Source organism: Furipterus horrens, unplaced genomic scaffold, assembly GCF_987537825.1.
Source record: "Furipterus horrens unplaced genomic scaffold, mFurHor1.1.pri manual_scaffold_7, whole genome shotgun sequence".
In the NCBI taxonomy this organism is placed as follows: domain Eukaryota; kingdom Metazoa; phylum Chordata; class Mammalia; order Chiroptera; family Furipteridae; genus Furipterus; species Furipterus horrens.
The window spans coordinates 92,857,485-92,874,858 of NW_028327177.1; the positions used below are offsets into that span (position 1 = coordinate 92,857,485).

Sequence of the window (17,374 nt, forward strand, 5' to 3'; positions counted from 1 at the left end):
TTTTCTGGAATTTCTAGTTATCCTTTGTTTTAAAGTAGTTGTATTCCACTATAGTTGTAGAGGGAGACCTAGCGTGTCCGTCTAAGCCTCCATCTTGGCCGGAAGTAGTCTCTTCTACTTCTTTGCTGAGATTTTCAATTGTTTCAAGTATATTTGTAATTGTTGAAGCTTTTTTCATAACAGCTGCTTTAAAATCTTTACCAACTAATTCATTCTAACATCTCTGTTACCTCAGTGTTAGCATCAATTGTCTCTTTTCATTCAGTTGGAGATCCTCCTGGTTCTTGGGATCATGAGTGATTTTTGTTATCGAAACCTGGCTCTTGTTATGAGACTCTGGGTCTCGTCAAAACTTTCTGTTTTTGCTGCCTTTGTGTAATACCACTTCAGCAGGGGAAGGGAGCATGCATGCCTCGTTACTGCCAGTGGGGGAAAAGGTCCAGGTTACCAATTCCACCTTCATGACACTCTGTGAGGAGGGCTCCTCATTACTGGTAGGTGGAGGTAGTTCCATCTTTTATTAGGCCTCCCCCACCAGGGGCTGAAAGGGGTAGGAATGCCTCATTACTATTCAAATAGCTTCTACTGACATCATTGTGGTGGCTTCCTAATCTGTGGGGATAGTCCAGGCTCCCCATTTGGCCTTTGCTGGTATACATGGGGGTGGGGACCCAAGTTTTTGCTGTTGTGTTGGGCTGGAGTAGAGCAATGACTGTCTAAATTGTTCTGTCTCCTAGGCTGCCCTTTCCTGATCTTTGGGCCAGAAAGAGCAGGCTTTTGTTGGGGCTTTTTGTGCTTGTGCCCACAGCATTTCCAGCTTGTCAGCTTCTTCAGTTCCAAGTCTGGGATATATGAGGCAAAAGAAAAACCAGGGAACTCATTACTGTGTCAGTCCTTGGATGCCCAGTCAGTTGAAATAGGATCCACATAAAGTTCATATATTACAATCGGTTGCTAAGTCTCTTAAATCACACTAAATCTCTAAGTTTCTCTTCATCTCCTCTTTTCCTGGTCACCAATCTGTTAAAAACACTAGGTCATTTGTTTCTACACTCCGGATTTGTATTAGTTTTCCAATAAGTAATTTAGTTTAACAGAAATTGTTGGTAGGTTATTATATAATAAGATCATATTCACACATTGTTAGGTAAGAAATACAAACGGAAGGAAATGCATAGCTGGAATTCATTTCCAACTATAAATAGAATAGAACAAAACACAACGAAAAGGCTGGAATAAAGGAAGGTATGGGACTGGCAGTAGGGAAGCAAGCTTTCAGTTTTTATTTTCTACATTTTTCTTTTGCTTCAAATTTACAGTGATCACATCATTTAGCAACTACTTTAAACACACACTTAATATATCCATAAATACCCACTCCATCTGACTCCAACAGCCCAAGAGAAACAACTAACTCTGTAGCTTATCCAAGACCCTGGCTAACCATGGTTGGCTAGGAAGCAGAACCACATCCCACACTCTGTCAACTCTCTGGGAACTATGCTCACCATGCAGAGACACCTCTTCTCCATGATTACTCAGAACGAAGAGGGTTTAAGTCTCGCTATGCAGTGAATGCTTCACACAGGACGTGGGTTTCTGCTTAATTCATAGATGCACACTTTCAGCCTACCCACCTACCCAAAGCCACAAGGAAGCCATCCCACAAAGATCCGTTTGTGGCAACAAGTTTACCTCAGCCCTGCCCTCGCTCCTTCAACCCACTGGAACTGAGTGAGTCAGGGCTCAGTGAATAGATAACCAGCAAGGGGTAACCAGCTGGTAACTGCAACCTACTCAACATCCAGGCGAGAAAAAACAAACCTATCAACCCTTTAGAAACTAGAAGTTGAAACCCTCTCTATTCCTTGGTTCAGTTGGCAGAAATGAAGCAATGTGGCCGCATAGGAAGACAGCAAACTGTCCCTGCCCTTTGTCTCTCTCCAAAGGACAAGTAATATCTTAAGGCCTTGGCCATGTGGCCTCATGTGTGACCCTGTTGCCTAAAATGACCATTTTGTTTTCCTACTTAAAAAGAGAAAAAAGTTAAACATAGAATTACCATATGATCAAGCAATTCCACTTCTAGGTTATTTATCAAAAAAAACTGAAAGCAGCAACAGAACATACTTGGTATACCCATGTTCACAGGGCATTCTTCACAATTTAACTAAAAGGTACAAACAACCCAAATGTCCATTGACGGAAGAGTAGAAAAATAAAATGTAGTATTTATAAATTGGGTATTATCCAGCTTTAAAAAGCAATGAAATTCTGATCCATGCAACAACATAGGTAAACTTAGAAAACATGGTAAAGGGAACTAGACACAAAGGGACAAGTACCATATAATTCTACTTATATGAGGTACCTAGAACAGGCAAATTCAGAGACAAAAAAGTAGACTGGCAGTTGCCAGGGGCTGAGGGGAGGGGGGAATGGAGAATTCCTGTCTGACATGCACCAAGTTTCAGTTTGGGAAGATGCACAAGTTCTGGAGATAAATGGTGATGGTTGCACAGCCGACCCCACGCATGTACTTAATGCCACTGAATTCTACACTTAAAAATGATTAGATCACTGAATGTGATGTATATTTTACCACAACAAAAAAAGCAAAGAATGCATACATATGCATATACACATATATGTAGGTATGTACACATTTACACACACACACACACACACACACACACATTTTTAAAAGGTGTTTTCTCCCCAGGTACATAACACAAAGAGGTAGATGAAGGAAATGGCAATACTAACCACATCCCTGAACTATAGCAAGTTGTCATTTTTTAGAAAATAGGAATAAAAGAAACCCATTTCACATTAGCAATTGGGAAATTGGACAGCCAGTGAAAAGCTTATTGCAAGCAAGCATTTTATACCCTGATTACCTTCAATCCATTTAACCAGTCTTGTTGACAAAGAGTTATTTGGCTGTTGGAGCCTTTCTGCCATTTAGAAAGCATAACCTTTAAAATCAAAGATTCTCATTCTCAGTCACCACCTTCAGTATGGCTTCCATTCTGGAACAAACATGGATGTGCTGACCCGGAGTGACTGCATGTGGAGGCGGGCCTTCAAACATGTTCCTAGTCCCTATATAACACAAAAGACTGCACAGACCCCACCTCATTGCCAAAGGGACCTCAAATGACATGTGGGTTTGTTCCAGAACAATCAGACTGTTGGTCTAAATCATGCTGAAAAGACAGGTGGCCAACGAGGTTGAGAACAGCACATGGTCAGCACCACTGCCCTGGTCGCAGGTCACCTTTAGACTCAGCTCACGCCAAGTACAGCAATGCCATCCTCAGAGGAATGGGTGCATGGGACATCCCACAAGGAAAGTGCTCTGGACTCTTCAGAAAGTCAATGTCATTTTAAAAACAATAAGTTGGGGAAAATGATTCCAGATTAAAAGAGTCAAAGACAAATAACAAACAAATGCAGTAAAGTGAATCATAATCAAATGTTCGTTTGTAAAATAATAAAAACTATGAAAGAATTTTAGGACAATAAATTTGAAAACAAAACTGGATATTAGTTGATATGAAATTATTGTTAATTTTTCTTATGTGTGATGATGAATACTGTGGTTACTTATGAGGATGTCCTATTCTTAGCACAGGCTTTGCTGATGTACTCAAGAGTGAAATGTTACCATGTCTGAAATTTATTTTCAAATAATTCCAACTATCACACACACGTAAGCACATACACACACAACACACAAAGGGTGAGAGAAAACTACTGCATTAGAATGGTAAGAACCATAGATTCTAGGAGAGGATACCCAAGTCATTTTGTGTCTAAATCTTTTCCCAGTTGTCATTATGAAAATTAAGAAATACAATACACTCCTCTAAAAAAGGGAATAAGTTATATCTTGCTGGGCTGATATTAATCAGCAATCACACTGGGCTGAAATACAACTGTTCTTCTTTTAAAAAATTAGTGTGTTTAGCCCTGGCTGGTGTGGCTCAGGGGGTTGAGCGCTGACCTGTGAACCAAAGGGTCAATGGTTCGATTCCCAGTCAGGGCACATGCCCACATGGGGACATGTGAGAGGCAACCACACACTGATGTTTATAAATAAATAAATAAAGTATTTTTTTCAAGTGATCAATTGCAATTGCTACAGAACTGAGGGAAATAAAGTCTTTAAAAAAAAATTAGTGTGTTTAATAACTATGTATGGGGCCAGGCAGGTACTTGAAAATATCAGTACTTGAAAATACACTCTGTAAAGTACGTAATTGTCTAACCACTATGATATACACCTGAAACCAATACACATTAGTATTGAATAGGAATAGTAATTGAAAACAAACTAACAAAAAAACTAGTGTGCTTAAAGTCAGGTGCCAACAAGAACATCTAATGCTTCCAAGTACTTTCAACCCAACATAAAGTTCTGAGAACACTCCCAGCAGCTGCATAAACAGGATGTCTTAGCAAGGAAGTGTTTGCCAGGGGTTATCAATAGCTCCCACCCCATCTGGAAACCTGAGCAGCTTTAGCACCACCAAAGGAAAACTGAATCATCAGCCAGAAGACCCAGACTCTGTCTCCCACCCTCCCACTCCCAGTGGACCATGACACTGATTCCTCATCTGAAAAATGGGAACAACAGTCCTTTCTTCATCCCAGGATTAGTGCACTAAAATTGCAAAGCCACAAACATATCAGTCTCCATCACATTAAATCAGCAGTGTTTCTTAAAGCCCAGATTCACAAGGCAGAAAAAGATGGTCATAAACAAATGGACCTTTAAGCTAAAAAAACAAAACAAAAACAAAAAACTATGCTGACAATGGAGGTTCACAGTGTCTTCAAGGATTTAGCCTGTGCGTTCTTGATTATAACAACCTTCCTCCTGAAGCCACATCTATAAGACCAAGGGACAAGCTCAAATCCAACATGGTCAATGCTTACCTTTGCCATAGGCCCTGGCTTTCTTGGGGTTGAGTTTGGGTTTAAGAGGAGCCCCTGGCTTGAGCTTGGCTTTGGGGAACTGGGACAGGTAAGTCATGACTGAGTGCTCATCCACATCTGGGTGAATAATTTCTTCCGGAGTGATGACCTAGAAAAACGACATGGTAAGTGAACGTCAGAACACATCACTTTCCAACTACTACTGAAGTTTTTTCAAACGTCTCTTTAAACACTACAAATAAAACATTGCATCAGTTTCTCAATTAACATTAAACTGGCATGACAAGATAGGTGTTTTTTAACCTTTTAGGTGTCACCATTCCCTTTGGAAACTGAGGGCCCTCTCCAGACAATTCTGTATGTCATTTCCAGAGGTACATGCTTCCCCTCCACCCCCGAAAACAACCCGCTCACTCCCCTGGTCAAACTTCCCAGTGAGATAAGCAACATCATGTGAGGAGGATAAAGAAACAACTACATATGAGAGTAGAGCATATTATCAAAAAAATGCATAAACTGGTCTTTTTCCTTTGTTCATCTATCCATTATGTGCATCTGTTAACTCAGCTACTAAAGACAACACAGTGGCACATCTAATATGTGGTCTAACAGACTCAGTCTGTGTCCTCCCGAAGTTCATATGTTGAAGCCCTCACCCCTAATGTGATGGTATTAGGAGGCGGGGCCTTTGGGAGGTGAGCAGGTTTAGATGAGGTCATGAGGACGGAGGCACCATGACAGGATTACTGTCCTTATAAGAAGAGTAAGAAAGACCAGAACATACATTCTTACATCTGCCCACCCACCCTACTCTCTCGGGCCAGGAAGAGGACCCTCACCCAAACCCAAATCTGCTCACACCCTAATCTTGAACTTCCAGCTCCCAGAATTGAGAAGTAATGTATCCTGTTTAAGTCACCTAATCTATGGCAGCCAAAGCTAAGACAGGTCTCTATCTTAGGAGCCACTGAAAAAACGAGGAGGTGATAAATTTCTACAGATATCCATCCTAGGAGCAAGAATAATAGCCAAGTCATTTATAACCCATACTGGACAGGCAGCCTCACTGAAGGCATCACAGCTTCTGTCCTACCACCTGACCCAGCCCTAAATAGCACAATAAATCCTCCTGCCCCAGCAAAGAAGTGAGCCACTGAGAGAAACACAAGACTCTGTCTCATGAACCAGGTTAACCAACTACAGATGAACAACATATGTACCCAGCTTCCTTCATCCCGTGGTAAAACAACACACACACACACCCCAGAAACCATTCTGGTGATTAGCCTGCAGCAACAAAATAGCTATTTGGCGGAGGCATGGAAACAAGGGACAGATAAACAGTGACCAAAGGGGAGGGCAGAGGGGGAGAAGGGAAAAGAAGGGAAAGGGGCTAGTCAAGGAACTAGTGTAAAGGACCCATGGACATGGACAACAGGGCAGGGACTGACTGTGGGGGGGAGGGAGCAGGACAGGGGAGAGCAATGGGGGGAAAATGGGACAACTGTGATAGAACAACAATTGTAAAAAATAGCTATTTCGGTTTGTACAATATGTTCCATAATACTGAGATGCGCATTGATTTGGCATTTCTTCTAAGGCAGTTCCTTCAACAATTTTATAGTGCCAACATCACATGAACGTCAAAAGGAGATGGTTTTAGGTTTAAGAGATGAAAAACAGCCCTGGCTGGTCTGGCTCACTGGATTGAGCACCGGCCTGTGAACCAAAAGGTCACTGGTTCAATTCCCACACAGGGCACTTGCCTGGGTTGCAGGCCAGGCCCCCAGGTGGGGGCGCACAAGAGGTAACCATGCATTGATGTTTCTCTCCCTCTTTCTCCCTTCTTTCCCCTCTCTCTAAAAATAAATAAATAAAACCTTTAAAAAAAAAGAGATGAAAAACATACCACACCACTTCCTGAGGATGGAAAAGCCAAGAAAAGGGCCATGAAGCAAAGCCACGGTGCCAAAGCCAAACCAAAGAAATATAGGCAAGTTTTTCTACCTGCCAAGGGACCCTGTTACAAAATACACTGAACTGAGCTCTGAACACCAACTTAGACCTTAACAGAGCCTGTGGTGAGGTCATCCATCCCATGGCACTGGCTACCCGCAACTTTTCTTGACTAGGGCTTTGAACAGGGAGTCCTTGGAAGGGCTACTATAGATGATATATAAGACTTAACATGATTTCCAACTTCTCTTGTAATATTTCTGTGATAGGATTATGGGCAATACAAATTCTTCCACAATTTTCATTCATTGCAAGTTATCCTGATTTAATAAGTGTAGACAAAAGGAGCCACATACCAAACCTGACAAGGTCACAGGAGGCTTGCATGGTAACCACATAGGATGGTCTGAAATTTTAAAAAACGACTTTCTAACTAAAATCAGGTCACGGTGCGCAGTCATTGCCCTAGTATAGAATCTTCCCTGAGAAAAGTAGATCTTGACCTTAATTGAGCCTGTCCACTGCCTTTTTGCATCTATGATAACAGATTTGTAAAACGTCAAAGTAACTTCCCTTTTTCCAAACGTCTGGAGTACAACCACAAACACCAGAGCAAGACCGCTGCAAATCCCCTCATTGTTCTTATTATCATGTTAATTGTTGGCTGTTAACTATCCTGTATTCACTTATGTAAAAGAAGTCGTCGTCGGCAGCCGTCCGTCTCGAGACGATGGTGTAGCTTCTTCAGAGTCTATCTGCACCGCCAAGAATGGCTGTGCAGTCCGACTCGGGAGTGACATGGTATCTGTCTCCTCCCGTGTTGAATCGACATCTTGCGATGACGCTGAAGCTACAGAGCCTGGGCAGGGTAATATGGAGGGTCTGCTGTTGCCCATGCAGCAGACCCCCCCTCTCTTCGCAGCTGAAGGGTCCAAGGGAAAGACGGAGTCGATACAGCTTGGGTTCAGGTGCGCCGCAGGAGTTGCCGGTGTTGACTACAACGTCAAACCGCCTTAGGGACTCCGGCTCCGGATTTTCTGTCGGGGTTTACTCCCTTAGCCTTTCCCCTGAAGAGGTATGCCGCAAGGCAGCGGAGGTTTTTTGGAGTCAGAGTTTTCCTTCTCTGATGTACCCTGACTGGAAGATCGAACCAGCGACACTTAGCTCGCAGGCCGACGCTCAATCCACTGAGCTAAACCAGCCAGGGCAAGTAAAAGAAGTAAATGCCTATCATTTTACCTTTTTAACCAATCCTAGAGGTTTCCCCACTCTGCTTTCTCCCGCCTCCCTAATCTATCACCAATGGATTTTATGTAACCCCCTTATGCCTCCTCTTTTGACTGTAATACATAAAATAAGATGCAAAACTTCTATTTTCCAGGGCATTTTCTCAATTCATTGAGGTTTTGCTTCCTGGCAATTTTGTTTGGCTCAAATAAACTCACAAAATTCTCTACAGGTTTCAATGTTTCTTACATTGACATAAGTCCTGTGATTTTTTTTCCCCCCTAAGATATTAGATTTTAAAAAATTTTAATAGGTTAAAAAGTGGTTAAATACTGGCAACCTCTCAGGGCCCAACCTAATCACTAGGGTCCTCATTTGCAGTTTGGTGTCCAAAGATAGCCTTTGAAATTTTGGGAGCAGACAGAAAATTTGCCACATGTGACAAAGAGTAAATTTCTGGATGATCTATAAGCACCCAAGTCAACGAGAACCTATTATTTATGAGTAAACTGAGGAAGAAGAGCATGCCACACAATACCCTTTGAAGGCTAATGCTGAGGAGGTCAGACTGCCTGCCAGACCAGAGGCACCCCCACAGCTCCAGAACAAGCTGGAGGGTAAAGACCCTGTGGGATGTCACACGTGGGATGAATACCTGTGGGACTCCCAGCCAGTCATCTGCCTGCTGCATGGCTTCTCGTGCATTATCCACAGGCTTTCGTGGGTCCCAGGATTCCCAGTCTGGGCACAGACCTGTTGACAGAACCCAAAAGATGCTGTTAGCATTAGCCGGCTGAAGAGTTTTCTGGACTTTATGATGGTGCAAAAACTGTCCATATTCAGCAGAAACTGTACTCTTAACTTTGAATTTTTATCTTTCCCCAGGCTAGAGATATACAGTACAATACCCCTGTGACGGCTGGACAGTGGCGGCGAGACAATTTTGCCCAACTGTAGGTTAAGTGTTCCAAACGCGTTTCAGATAGGCTAGGTTAGGTATAGTAAATACATTTTTGAGTTACAATATTTTCAACTTACAATGGGTTTATTGAGACATAACTCTATACTAAGTCAAGGGTCACCTGTATACATTTTACAGAAAAAGGTATCATGGATATGAGTATGCAAAAGTGGAACTATTCTACCTTAACTGAGATGTCTCTTTCAGGATGTTATCTTCTTGCATTAAAATGGGGGTTACCCACTCCCTAATGGCATGAAATAAACAAAGGAACAAATGAATAAACAGAGCCTGTCAAACCATTTGGGCCTGGTGCCTTTCTGCAGGAGAGATTTTTTGACCTTCCACACTTACACTTCTATACCCAGTCACCAAATGTACGGGGCTGACACCAGCTGGGCATCCTACAATTTATTAACTCAGTTCTGACATTATCTACCTGGAGACAGCATCAGATTCCAAAAGTTAAGAAGAGTTCGGTCCCTCTCTCCACTTCAGACACCAATCATAAGTCCAGGTTGCACCTGGGCTTCAGACTGGCCAGGTACAAACACACACCTCCCTCCTCAGGTTTAATCATTTACTGGAGTGGCTTGCAAAACTCAGGGAAGCAGTTTACATACTAGATTACCAGTTTATTATAAAAGGATGCACTCAAGAACAGTAGGTGGAAGAGATGTGTAACGCAAGGTAGGAGACGGGGTGAGGAGCCCCATGCCCTCTCTGAGGTCACCACCCTCTCAGGACCTCCATATGCTCACCAGTCTGGAAACTCCCTAAACCCCAAAGTTCAGGGATTTTTGTGGAAACTTCATTACATTCGCAGGATTGATTAAATCACTTGCCATTAGGGATTAACTCAACCTTCAGCCCCTCTCCCCTCTCTGGAGGTCAAAAGAGAGCTGCAAGTTCCAATCCTCCAACTGGTTGCCTCCCCCTACCACCAGCCCCCACCCTTAGGGGCTTTCCAAACGTGTCCTCATTAAGATAAACTCAGGTGTGGTGGAAAGACACCATTGCCATAGCTCTTGTCACTTAGGAAAATCCAAGAGTTTTAGGAGCTCAGTTCCAGGAAAGGGGAAGAAGGCCAAATCCATAGTTCTTATTTTAAGTTGTAATATTGATACACAGAGAAGGAAAACTCTGATTCCAAAAAACCTCCGCTGCCTTGCGGCATACCTCTTCAGGGGAAAGGCTAAGGGAGTAAACCCCGACAGAAAATCCGGAGCCGGAGTCCCTAAGGTGGTTTGACATTGTAGTCAACACCGGCAACTCCTGCGGCGCACCTGAAGCCAAGCTGTATTGACTCCGTCTTTCCCTTGGATCCTTCAGCTGCGAAGAGAGGGGGGGTCTGCTGCATGGGCAACAGCAGACCCTCCATATCACCCTGCCCAGGCTTTGTAGCTTCAGCTCCACTGGAGAGGACACTCCAGCGTCATCGCAAGATGTCGATTCAACACGGGAGGAGACAGATACCGTGTCACTCCCGAGTCGGACTGCACAGCCATTCTCGGCGGTGGAGATAGACTCTTAAGAAGCTACACCATCGTCTCTCCAGACGGACGGCTGCCGACGACGCAATATTGATACAGAGAGATCTGATCAGATCACTGGGAGGAGTAGAGGAGGTGGCCTGAAGCATGATAAACAGTCTAGGACAGGACTGGCTGAAAAGCTGAGGGCCTCTGGAATCACGGCCCAGAAGATTTCAACAGAAGGAAGGCAGAGACTGGCTCTCTTTCTCTTGCTTGAGGATGCCTGATGATCATACTGCAGCTGCCTGCATTTCCCAAAGGTCAGTATTTTAAATGGGAGAAGGAACTCTGGGTGCAGCCTAGCACTGGTCTGGCCTTGCAGAGGTTAAGAGGGTTATTTTTCTTTGGGTTTTCTAAAGGGGATGGACTCTCAGGCAGAAGCCTGCCATTCTTCCAAAATTGTGTAGCTTTCATATCTTATGTTGTTTCAGTTTGTAAACTAACCTTATAGAAGTAAGATAATTAAAAACTAAAAGGGGGACCCTGGCTGGTGTGGCTCAGTGGATTGAGTGCCAGCCTGTGAACCAAAGGGTCGCTGGTTTGATTCCCAGTCAGAGCACATGCATGAGTTGCAGGTCAGGTACCCTCTGGAGGTGTGAGAGGCAACCAATTGATGTATCTCTTGTACATCAATGTTTCTCGTCCTCTCTTTCTCCTTCCCTTCCCTCTAAAAGTAAATAAATAAGTCTTTTAAAAAAATTAACAAGGGGATTGATAGGGGAACCCAAGAGTTAAAGATTTCAACCATAGTTGATAGGCTTTAGTGAATAATGCATGTGAAAAGCTGCTATTATAAAATTGTATAGTTTTTGAATAAAGACTCCTTTCCTTTTTCACCAAACCTCTGCCTCTGCAGTTTTGCCTAGAGGGTGGTGGTGGGGAGCAGGACCTCCCTTGCAGTTCGGTAACAATATCACAATCCTATTCCTGGATATATCTAAAAATGACTAGACTAGCACTCTGCATAATTTTTAAAATCCACTTGCTCAAAGACCAAACTTAGAATTTCCTTAAAATCCTTTGTAAGCTCAAGAAGTATAGGACTGGAGTTAAAAAAAAACCCAGGTTTAAACTGGAAAGAGGTACCCTAAAATGTGTCTCTAGATGTAAGCAAGGAAGAGGGCAGCAGAAAACGTACTACTGCCGATGGAGCTCAGTTCCTTCTGGATATCGCCAGCTTACAAGCTCCCCAGGAGGAATGAGGCCTAGAGTCAGTCCTCCTCCCCTACCCAGCTAACACCAGTAATTCTGCTTTCAGCATATTGAGAACCACTAGCTTATTAAATATTAATGTGTCCAGCACATACATAGCGCTCAGTAAGTGGAAAATATGATTATTATGGTTTTTTATTGAAAACAATTTTGGGAGGTGCATATAAACACAGACTCTGGTTTTGCTATTGAGTGTGGCCCAGCAAACCCTACCCATCAATCTAATCCATCCAGGAGGATAATTACTGTCTTGGGGCATACTCAGCCACTCTGAAAAGGGTGGAAAAGCTCCAGCTGGATCTTGACCAAGCCCTATTTCACAGCAGCGCAGAGAAGAAAGGGCAGAGAAAGCCATATATAGTCAAACCAATGGTCGATAAAAATAGGTACTTTCCACTCAATGAAAGTTTTTAGATTTTCATGCCAAGCCACCTAACAGGGCCACATGTTTTTGCAAAGGCTACAGGAAACTAGACACCAGCTGTGGGAAGAAGCAGGACTTCGGAGTCTAGAAGCTAAACTCAGGCCTGCTCTCAGCATTAAGGCCTTCATTGGGAATTTGGATAAATAACTGGAATCAATACTCAAACAAGTCAATGGAAACGCCTGTAAGGCCTGCCAGTGGTAAGGTAAATGGAGATATTTTTAGTTCCTTTCACTATCTCAAAATGGCTAAAGCCAGGAGAAGTACACCAATCACAGCTAGAAATGGCTAAAGTCAGAAGTACACCAATCACAGCAAACCTAGCTTTCCCAATGAAAGCCAAGAGGTTTAGATCCCATACACCCCCATCCCGGAGAGAGCGCTTAGGCAGCCCTGTGCACTTACCCGGAGCACAGCTGTCCACCAGGGCACCCAGGGCTTTGCCGTCTTGCCAGTTCTGGTTAAAGTTGGTGATGGGCAGATAGGGGATCTTATTCTGAATCCATCCCAGCAGCCTCTGCTTTGGCGTCTGCTTCTTGGCATCGTCATCCCCTTCGTCCTCCCACACGGGCATGGAGATGGAATAATGCAGGATCAGTGTCCACACCAGGCCCAAGATGAGCTTCAGGTTCCCATCCACGATGGCTTTGCTATCTGGGGAGAGAGGCACAGGCTTGGTCACTCCTCTGGGTTGCATGAGAGTGAATCATGCTCTTCATGAAAAAGTAAATGAAGTCCTCATTTCTTAGAGACCCATACCGAACTATTTAAGAGTGAAAGATGCAATGCTAGAATTTCCTTCAAAATGCTTGAGGATGGGAATCAGTAAAGTAAAATTCCAAAATGTTGTAAACTGGTGGCACAGGTACAAGGGAATGCATTATACTATCACCTCTACTTTTGTGTATGTTTGAAATTTTTCATAATAAAAGTTGTTTGTTTTGTTTTTTAAAGTGTTCTGTATTCCCTTTCAGGAGAAGACCTTTCACCCCATCCTCCTACAGGACAAACCCTGGCCCATCATTCAATGGCCAGTTCTGATGGTTGGTGGCCCTTCATACCCAATAGACAAGGACCATTCACTCCTCAGCCTACCCTGTACCACCCCAGGATTGTGAGCACCTGCTGAGGAGAGACTGTACCTTCTTCGCCTTGGAGCTCCCCTCCCTGCCCCACCCTCCCACCCATCCACCACAAGCTACCTGAATGGTGGTTAAATACACCAGACTGAACTTAAAATGAAACCCAACTACAACCACATGAAAAATATACTAACATGCTGATAAGGAGTAAATGGCATGCCACTCAAAACTGAAAGGATGGGATATATATTTTTAATTAATGTTTATTGTTATATCCTCTCACAAGAAAGGACCCTCTTAAAAGGCCACTCCCAAAACCACAGAAACCAAAGGTTATATCATGGTTGCAGACTCAGTCATAATAAAACTTGATCATGTAAAACTAGATGAGTAATGATTATCATGAACTGGTTGGCTGGTAACACCAACTGAAGTCAAGCAAACCTCATTCAAAATTATGGTGCCCGTGTTATTCTATGTAGTAAATTGTGTAAATTATAGCTTCTAAGCAGATCTGTCGACATGAACTCATGAGCCCAGTGACAAATGAAAACGAAGGACTCCTTGTCCAAAAAGTATTAAGAACTTCAAGACAGCAAGAGCAGAGCATTAAAGCAAGCACAGGGCCCTGTACCGCTGCCCGTGAAAGCAGCTCTGCTTCTGAGGTCCTGTGGTCAATAAAGCTGCAATAATCTGCAGGAAACTCTGCACAGAACTCGAATATGCAAGGACTGCATCCCACCAGACCATACATTTCTCCAGCAGGCAGTCCTTGACCATGATTGAATTTTTTAGATTTAATATCCTATTAATGAGGTTGTCTTTAAAGTGCTACCAACTGTTCCCAATTCCAGGTCACACATTTTTCCAGGCCAGTTTTCTTAATTTAAGCTAAAGAAGAAGAGCAGGGGTGGGGTGAGGGCAGGGAGAGTGTATGCTTATTGATGTTATGGTAACAGGGGTGTCCAGGTGGGGCCTGGTCTTGCACCAGGCAGGATGTGAACAGGTCAAAGTCTCATCCAGACACAGGCATCAGTCTGCAAAGCTCAAACTTCCCTGAGTTGTGTGTTAAATGTTTTTCAAATGCAAACCTGCAGATTTCTTTCATAAATCAAAACATGAAACCAGTTAGCTTTCTCTTTACCCAGCTTATAACATGCTGGTCTAAAGGAATGAAACATGAGACTTTTTCAAAACGATTTTGGGGGAAATACAACCCAGTAAAAGCCTGAGCCAAACTTATGAAAAATACAATGCCCAGAACTTCTGTTTCCAATGAATTCAAGGTGGGTGTCCAAACAGGAAAGCCCCCATTAAGGTCTCACTGGGATAAATGATACTTTCGTACTGCTATTCTAAGAAGCTGGAGGGACGGCAACCCTCACTTCCAATAGTGATTTTGACAGGGAAAGGTTCAAATGCTTCACCGAACTCTTGGAACAATAAAAAGATGGCGACTTGCCCATAAGGCCTCCTCTCCCACCCCCACCCACGTGAAATAGGAGACTCCCAACACCCTGAAAATGAAATGCTACACAGCATCACGGTGCCGATGTCTGACCATCACAGCAGATCACAGAATTTCCGGACCCGAGTGTGCTCTGAGATGTTTATGTGGAGTGTAAACGGGGAGCAGGTCAGCCAGAAGCTGCTCCGCAGGAGAGTCAGTGAGAGCCCCTTTCAGGAATACAATAAGCCAACGCATCGCGCCCACCCATTCTCCTGCAGTCTGCTTAGATTGACAGTGGGTTGGAATCTGGCCACAAGTTTCTCCTCCCCAAAACACAACCAATCACAATCCCCACGCAACTAGTCCTGGCTCTGGACAACACTGACCCTCAAACCACAGCGACCTTCTGGAAGTACTTAAAATTACCCAGCATTGCTTAGAAGTGAGGGCAGAGGCTTTTTTTTTTTTTAATAGCTAGAAAGTTAACTTGAGCTACTGCAATTTCTAGGATGGAATGTTTTCACATCATTCCAGCACACTGATTCTTCAGGCCCTGTTTAGCAAAATTCTGGAATGGGTGCATGTACGACGGTGGAAACCAGCTATTTTTAGGCCATCTTCAGAAGCCTCATGAAACACCACTTTTGTGGACAAGTTCCCCAGAAGTAAGGGGATGGTGATCTTTCATCTCTCTCTACTCATCATGTCAGAAGGGCTGGATCCACACAACCAGCTGTGTACCTAACTACGGGCACTGTGCCAAACTTCTCCACCGGCTGTTACCAGGCTGGTAGGGTTCGGGGCCTGGGAGGACAAGCCTGAGCGACTCCATTCCACATTTTTGTTCTCCTGGGTAAGGACAGCAAGTCATGCTTACACAATGGCCACAGTGTAGCTGGCTATTGGGTCAGAAACAGCCACATGACTGCAGAATCAAGGAGAGGTCTCAGAAAACCTCCTTCTAGTGTACTTGGGGACAATTCACCCACCACATTCTGCACTACAATGTGGCCAACTGAGGAATGGACTGCTGCAGGCTCTGCTCCCTGCCCTCTCATCACCGTCAACCCGAGAGGCAGTTCAACTAGATAGCTCACTTTGAACAACCTGATTTTTTCCTCACCTACCAAATGGAAATGGTCACATTCAACACTTTACAGGGCCGCTGTAAGAACAGGCGGATTAGAGAATGCCTGGCACACAGTAAGCACTTACTGTTACCCGCCCCCCTTCCTTACTTCATTCTCCTCACTTCTAGAGTACCTGATATGTGCCAAACACTCTTTCCTAGAACCAGAATCCCAGAAGCTATAATCCAGTTGTGTGCAAGCAAAAAACAAACAAACAAACAAAGCACCTTGTGAATTAACAGGAGGATAAAATGTCAATATTTCATTCTCTGAGCCAAGCAATTCATAGGTCATGAGACTCTGAGGTCCCTACTCTCTTGTTCTAAGAGGAGGTTGAGGCACAACACTAAAATTGTAAGGACATGAGAACCCAGAACATGTAAGGTAAGTAGGTAGGTAGAACTCATGGGGACAGATCTGGGCTGGGCAGTTCAGGAGACCAACATAGCCTGAGATCACAGAAGAGGAACCAAGAGTCGCCCAGAAGGGGAACTGCTGATAACTTATCAGACCTTCCTGAATGAGAATGTGATACAAAGAGCAGCCCGCAGTGGCCGGGTCTGGCTCCTCCTTGACTTCCTGGCTTCACCCTGATCCTTGACCCCAGCCTGCCTGGCCTGGAACTCTCTCCCCAACCCCCTCTTTAACCTGGCTAATGCCTCTTCTACCTCCAACTCTGCAAAACGAGAACAGGTCCCCTGTTAAATGCCCCCTCACTGCCATGTGACCTCTTCTTTCGGCGCACATACAATTGTGCTTAAATAATCATCAATGGCTGGTTTGGCTCAGTGGATTGAGCGTCGGCCTGCGAGCTAAGTGTCGCTGGTTCGATCTTCCAGTCAGGGCACATCAGAGAAGGAAAACTCTGATTTCAAAAACCTCCGCTGCCTTGCGGCATACCTCTTCAGGGGAAAGGCTAAGGGAGTAAACCCCGACAGAAAATCCGGAGCCGGAGTCCCTAAGGCGGTTTGACGTTGTAGTCATCACCGGCAACTCCTGCGGCGCACCTGAAGAAGCCAAGCTGTATTGACTCCGTCTTTCCCTTGGACCCTTCAGCTGCGAAGAGAGGGGGGGTCTGCTGCATGGGCAACAGCAGACCCTCCATATCACCCTGCCCAGGCTCTGTAGCTTCAGCTTCACTGGAGAGGACACTCCAGCGTCATCGTAAGATGTCGATTCAACACGGGGGGAGACAGATACCGTGTCACTCCTGAGTCGGACTGCACAGCCATTCTCGGCGGTGCAGATAGACTCTTAAGAAGCTACACCATCGTCTCTCGAGACGGACCGCTGCCGCCGCCGACGAATCATCAGGGTCGCGTCTGCCTCCTCTGCTCAGCTGGTTCCACAAAGGCAAGAATGCGTCCTTTTGCTCCCTGATCCCACGGCCTGGACCCTTGGCTGTTGGGGGACCAGCTGCCACACACACAGCTAGCTCTGACCATCTCACCTA

The 17,374-nt window shown here is 44.4% G+C and overlaps 1 protein-coding gene across 7 annotated transcripts in view; it reads right to left on the bottom strand.

Annotated features, from left to right (window-relative positions):
- The window catches only part of FLNB (filamin B), a 142,132-nt gene that overhangs the window by 75,899 nt on the left and 48,859 nt on the right, over positions 1 to 17,374 (bottom strand). For 5 of the 7 annotated variants that reach the window (XM_090283939.1, XM_090283944.1, XM_090283942.1 and 2 more), the window contains exons 2-4: positions 12,665 to 12,913; positions 8,783 to 8,880; positions 4,945 to 5,092 (exon numbers count right to left, since the gene is read on the bottom strand). In XM_090283939.1, coding sequence (XP_090140065.1) covers positions 4,945 to 5,092; positions 8,783 to 8,880; positions 12,665 to 12,913 — 495 coding nt within the window. Of the gene's footprint in view, positions 1 to 4,944; positions 5,093 to 8,782; positions 8,881 to 12,664; positions 12,914 to 17,374 lie in introns of those variants that run through there. The other 2 variants (XM_090283938.1, XM_090283937.1) reach the window with 1 other exon arrangement.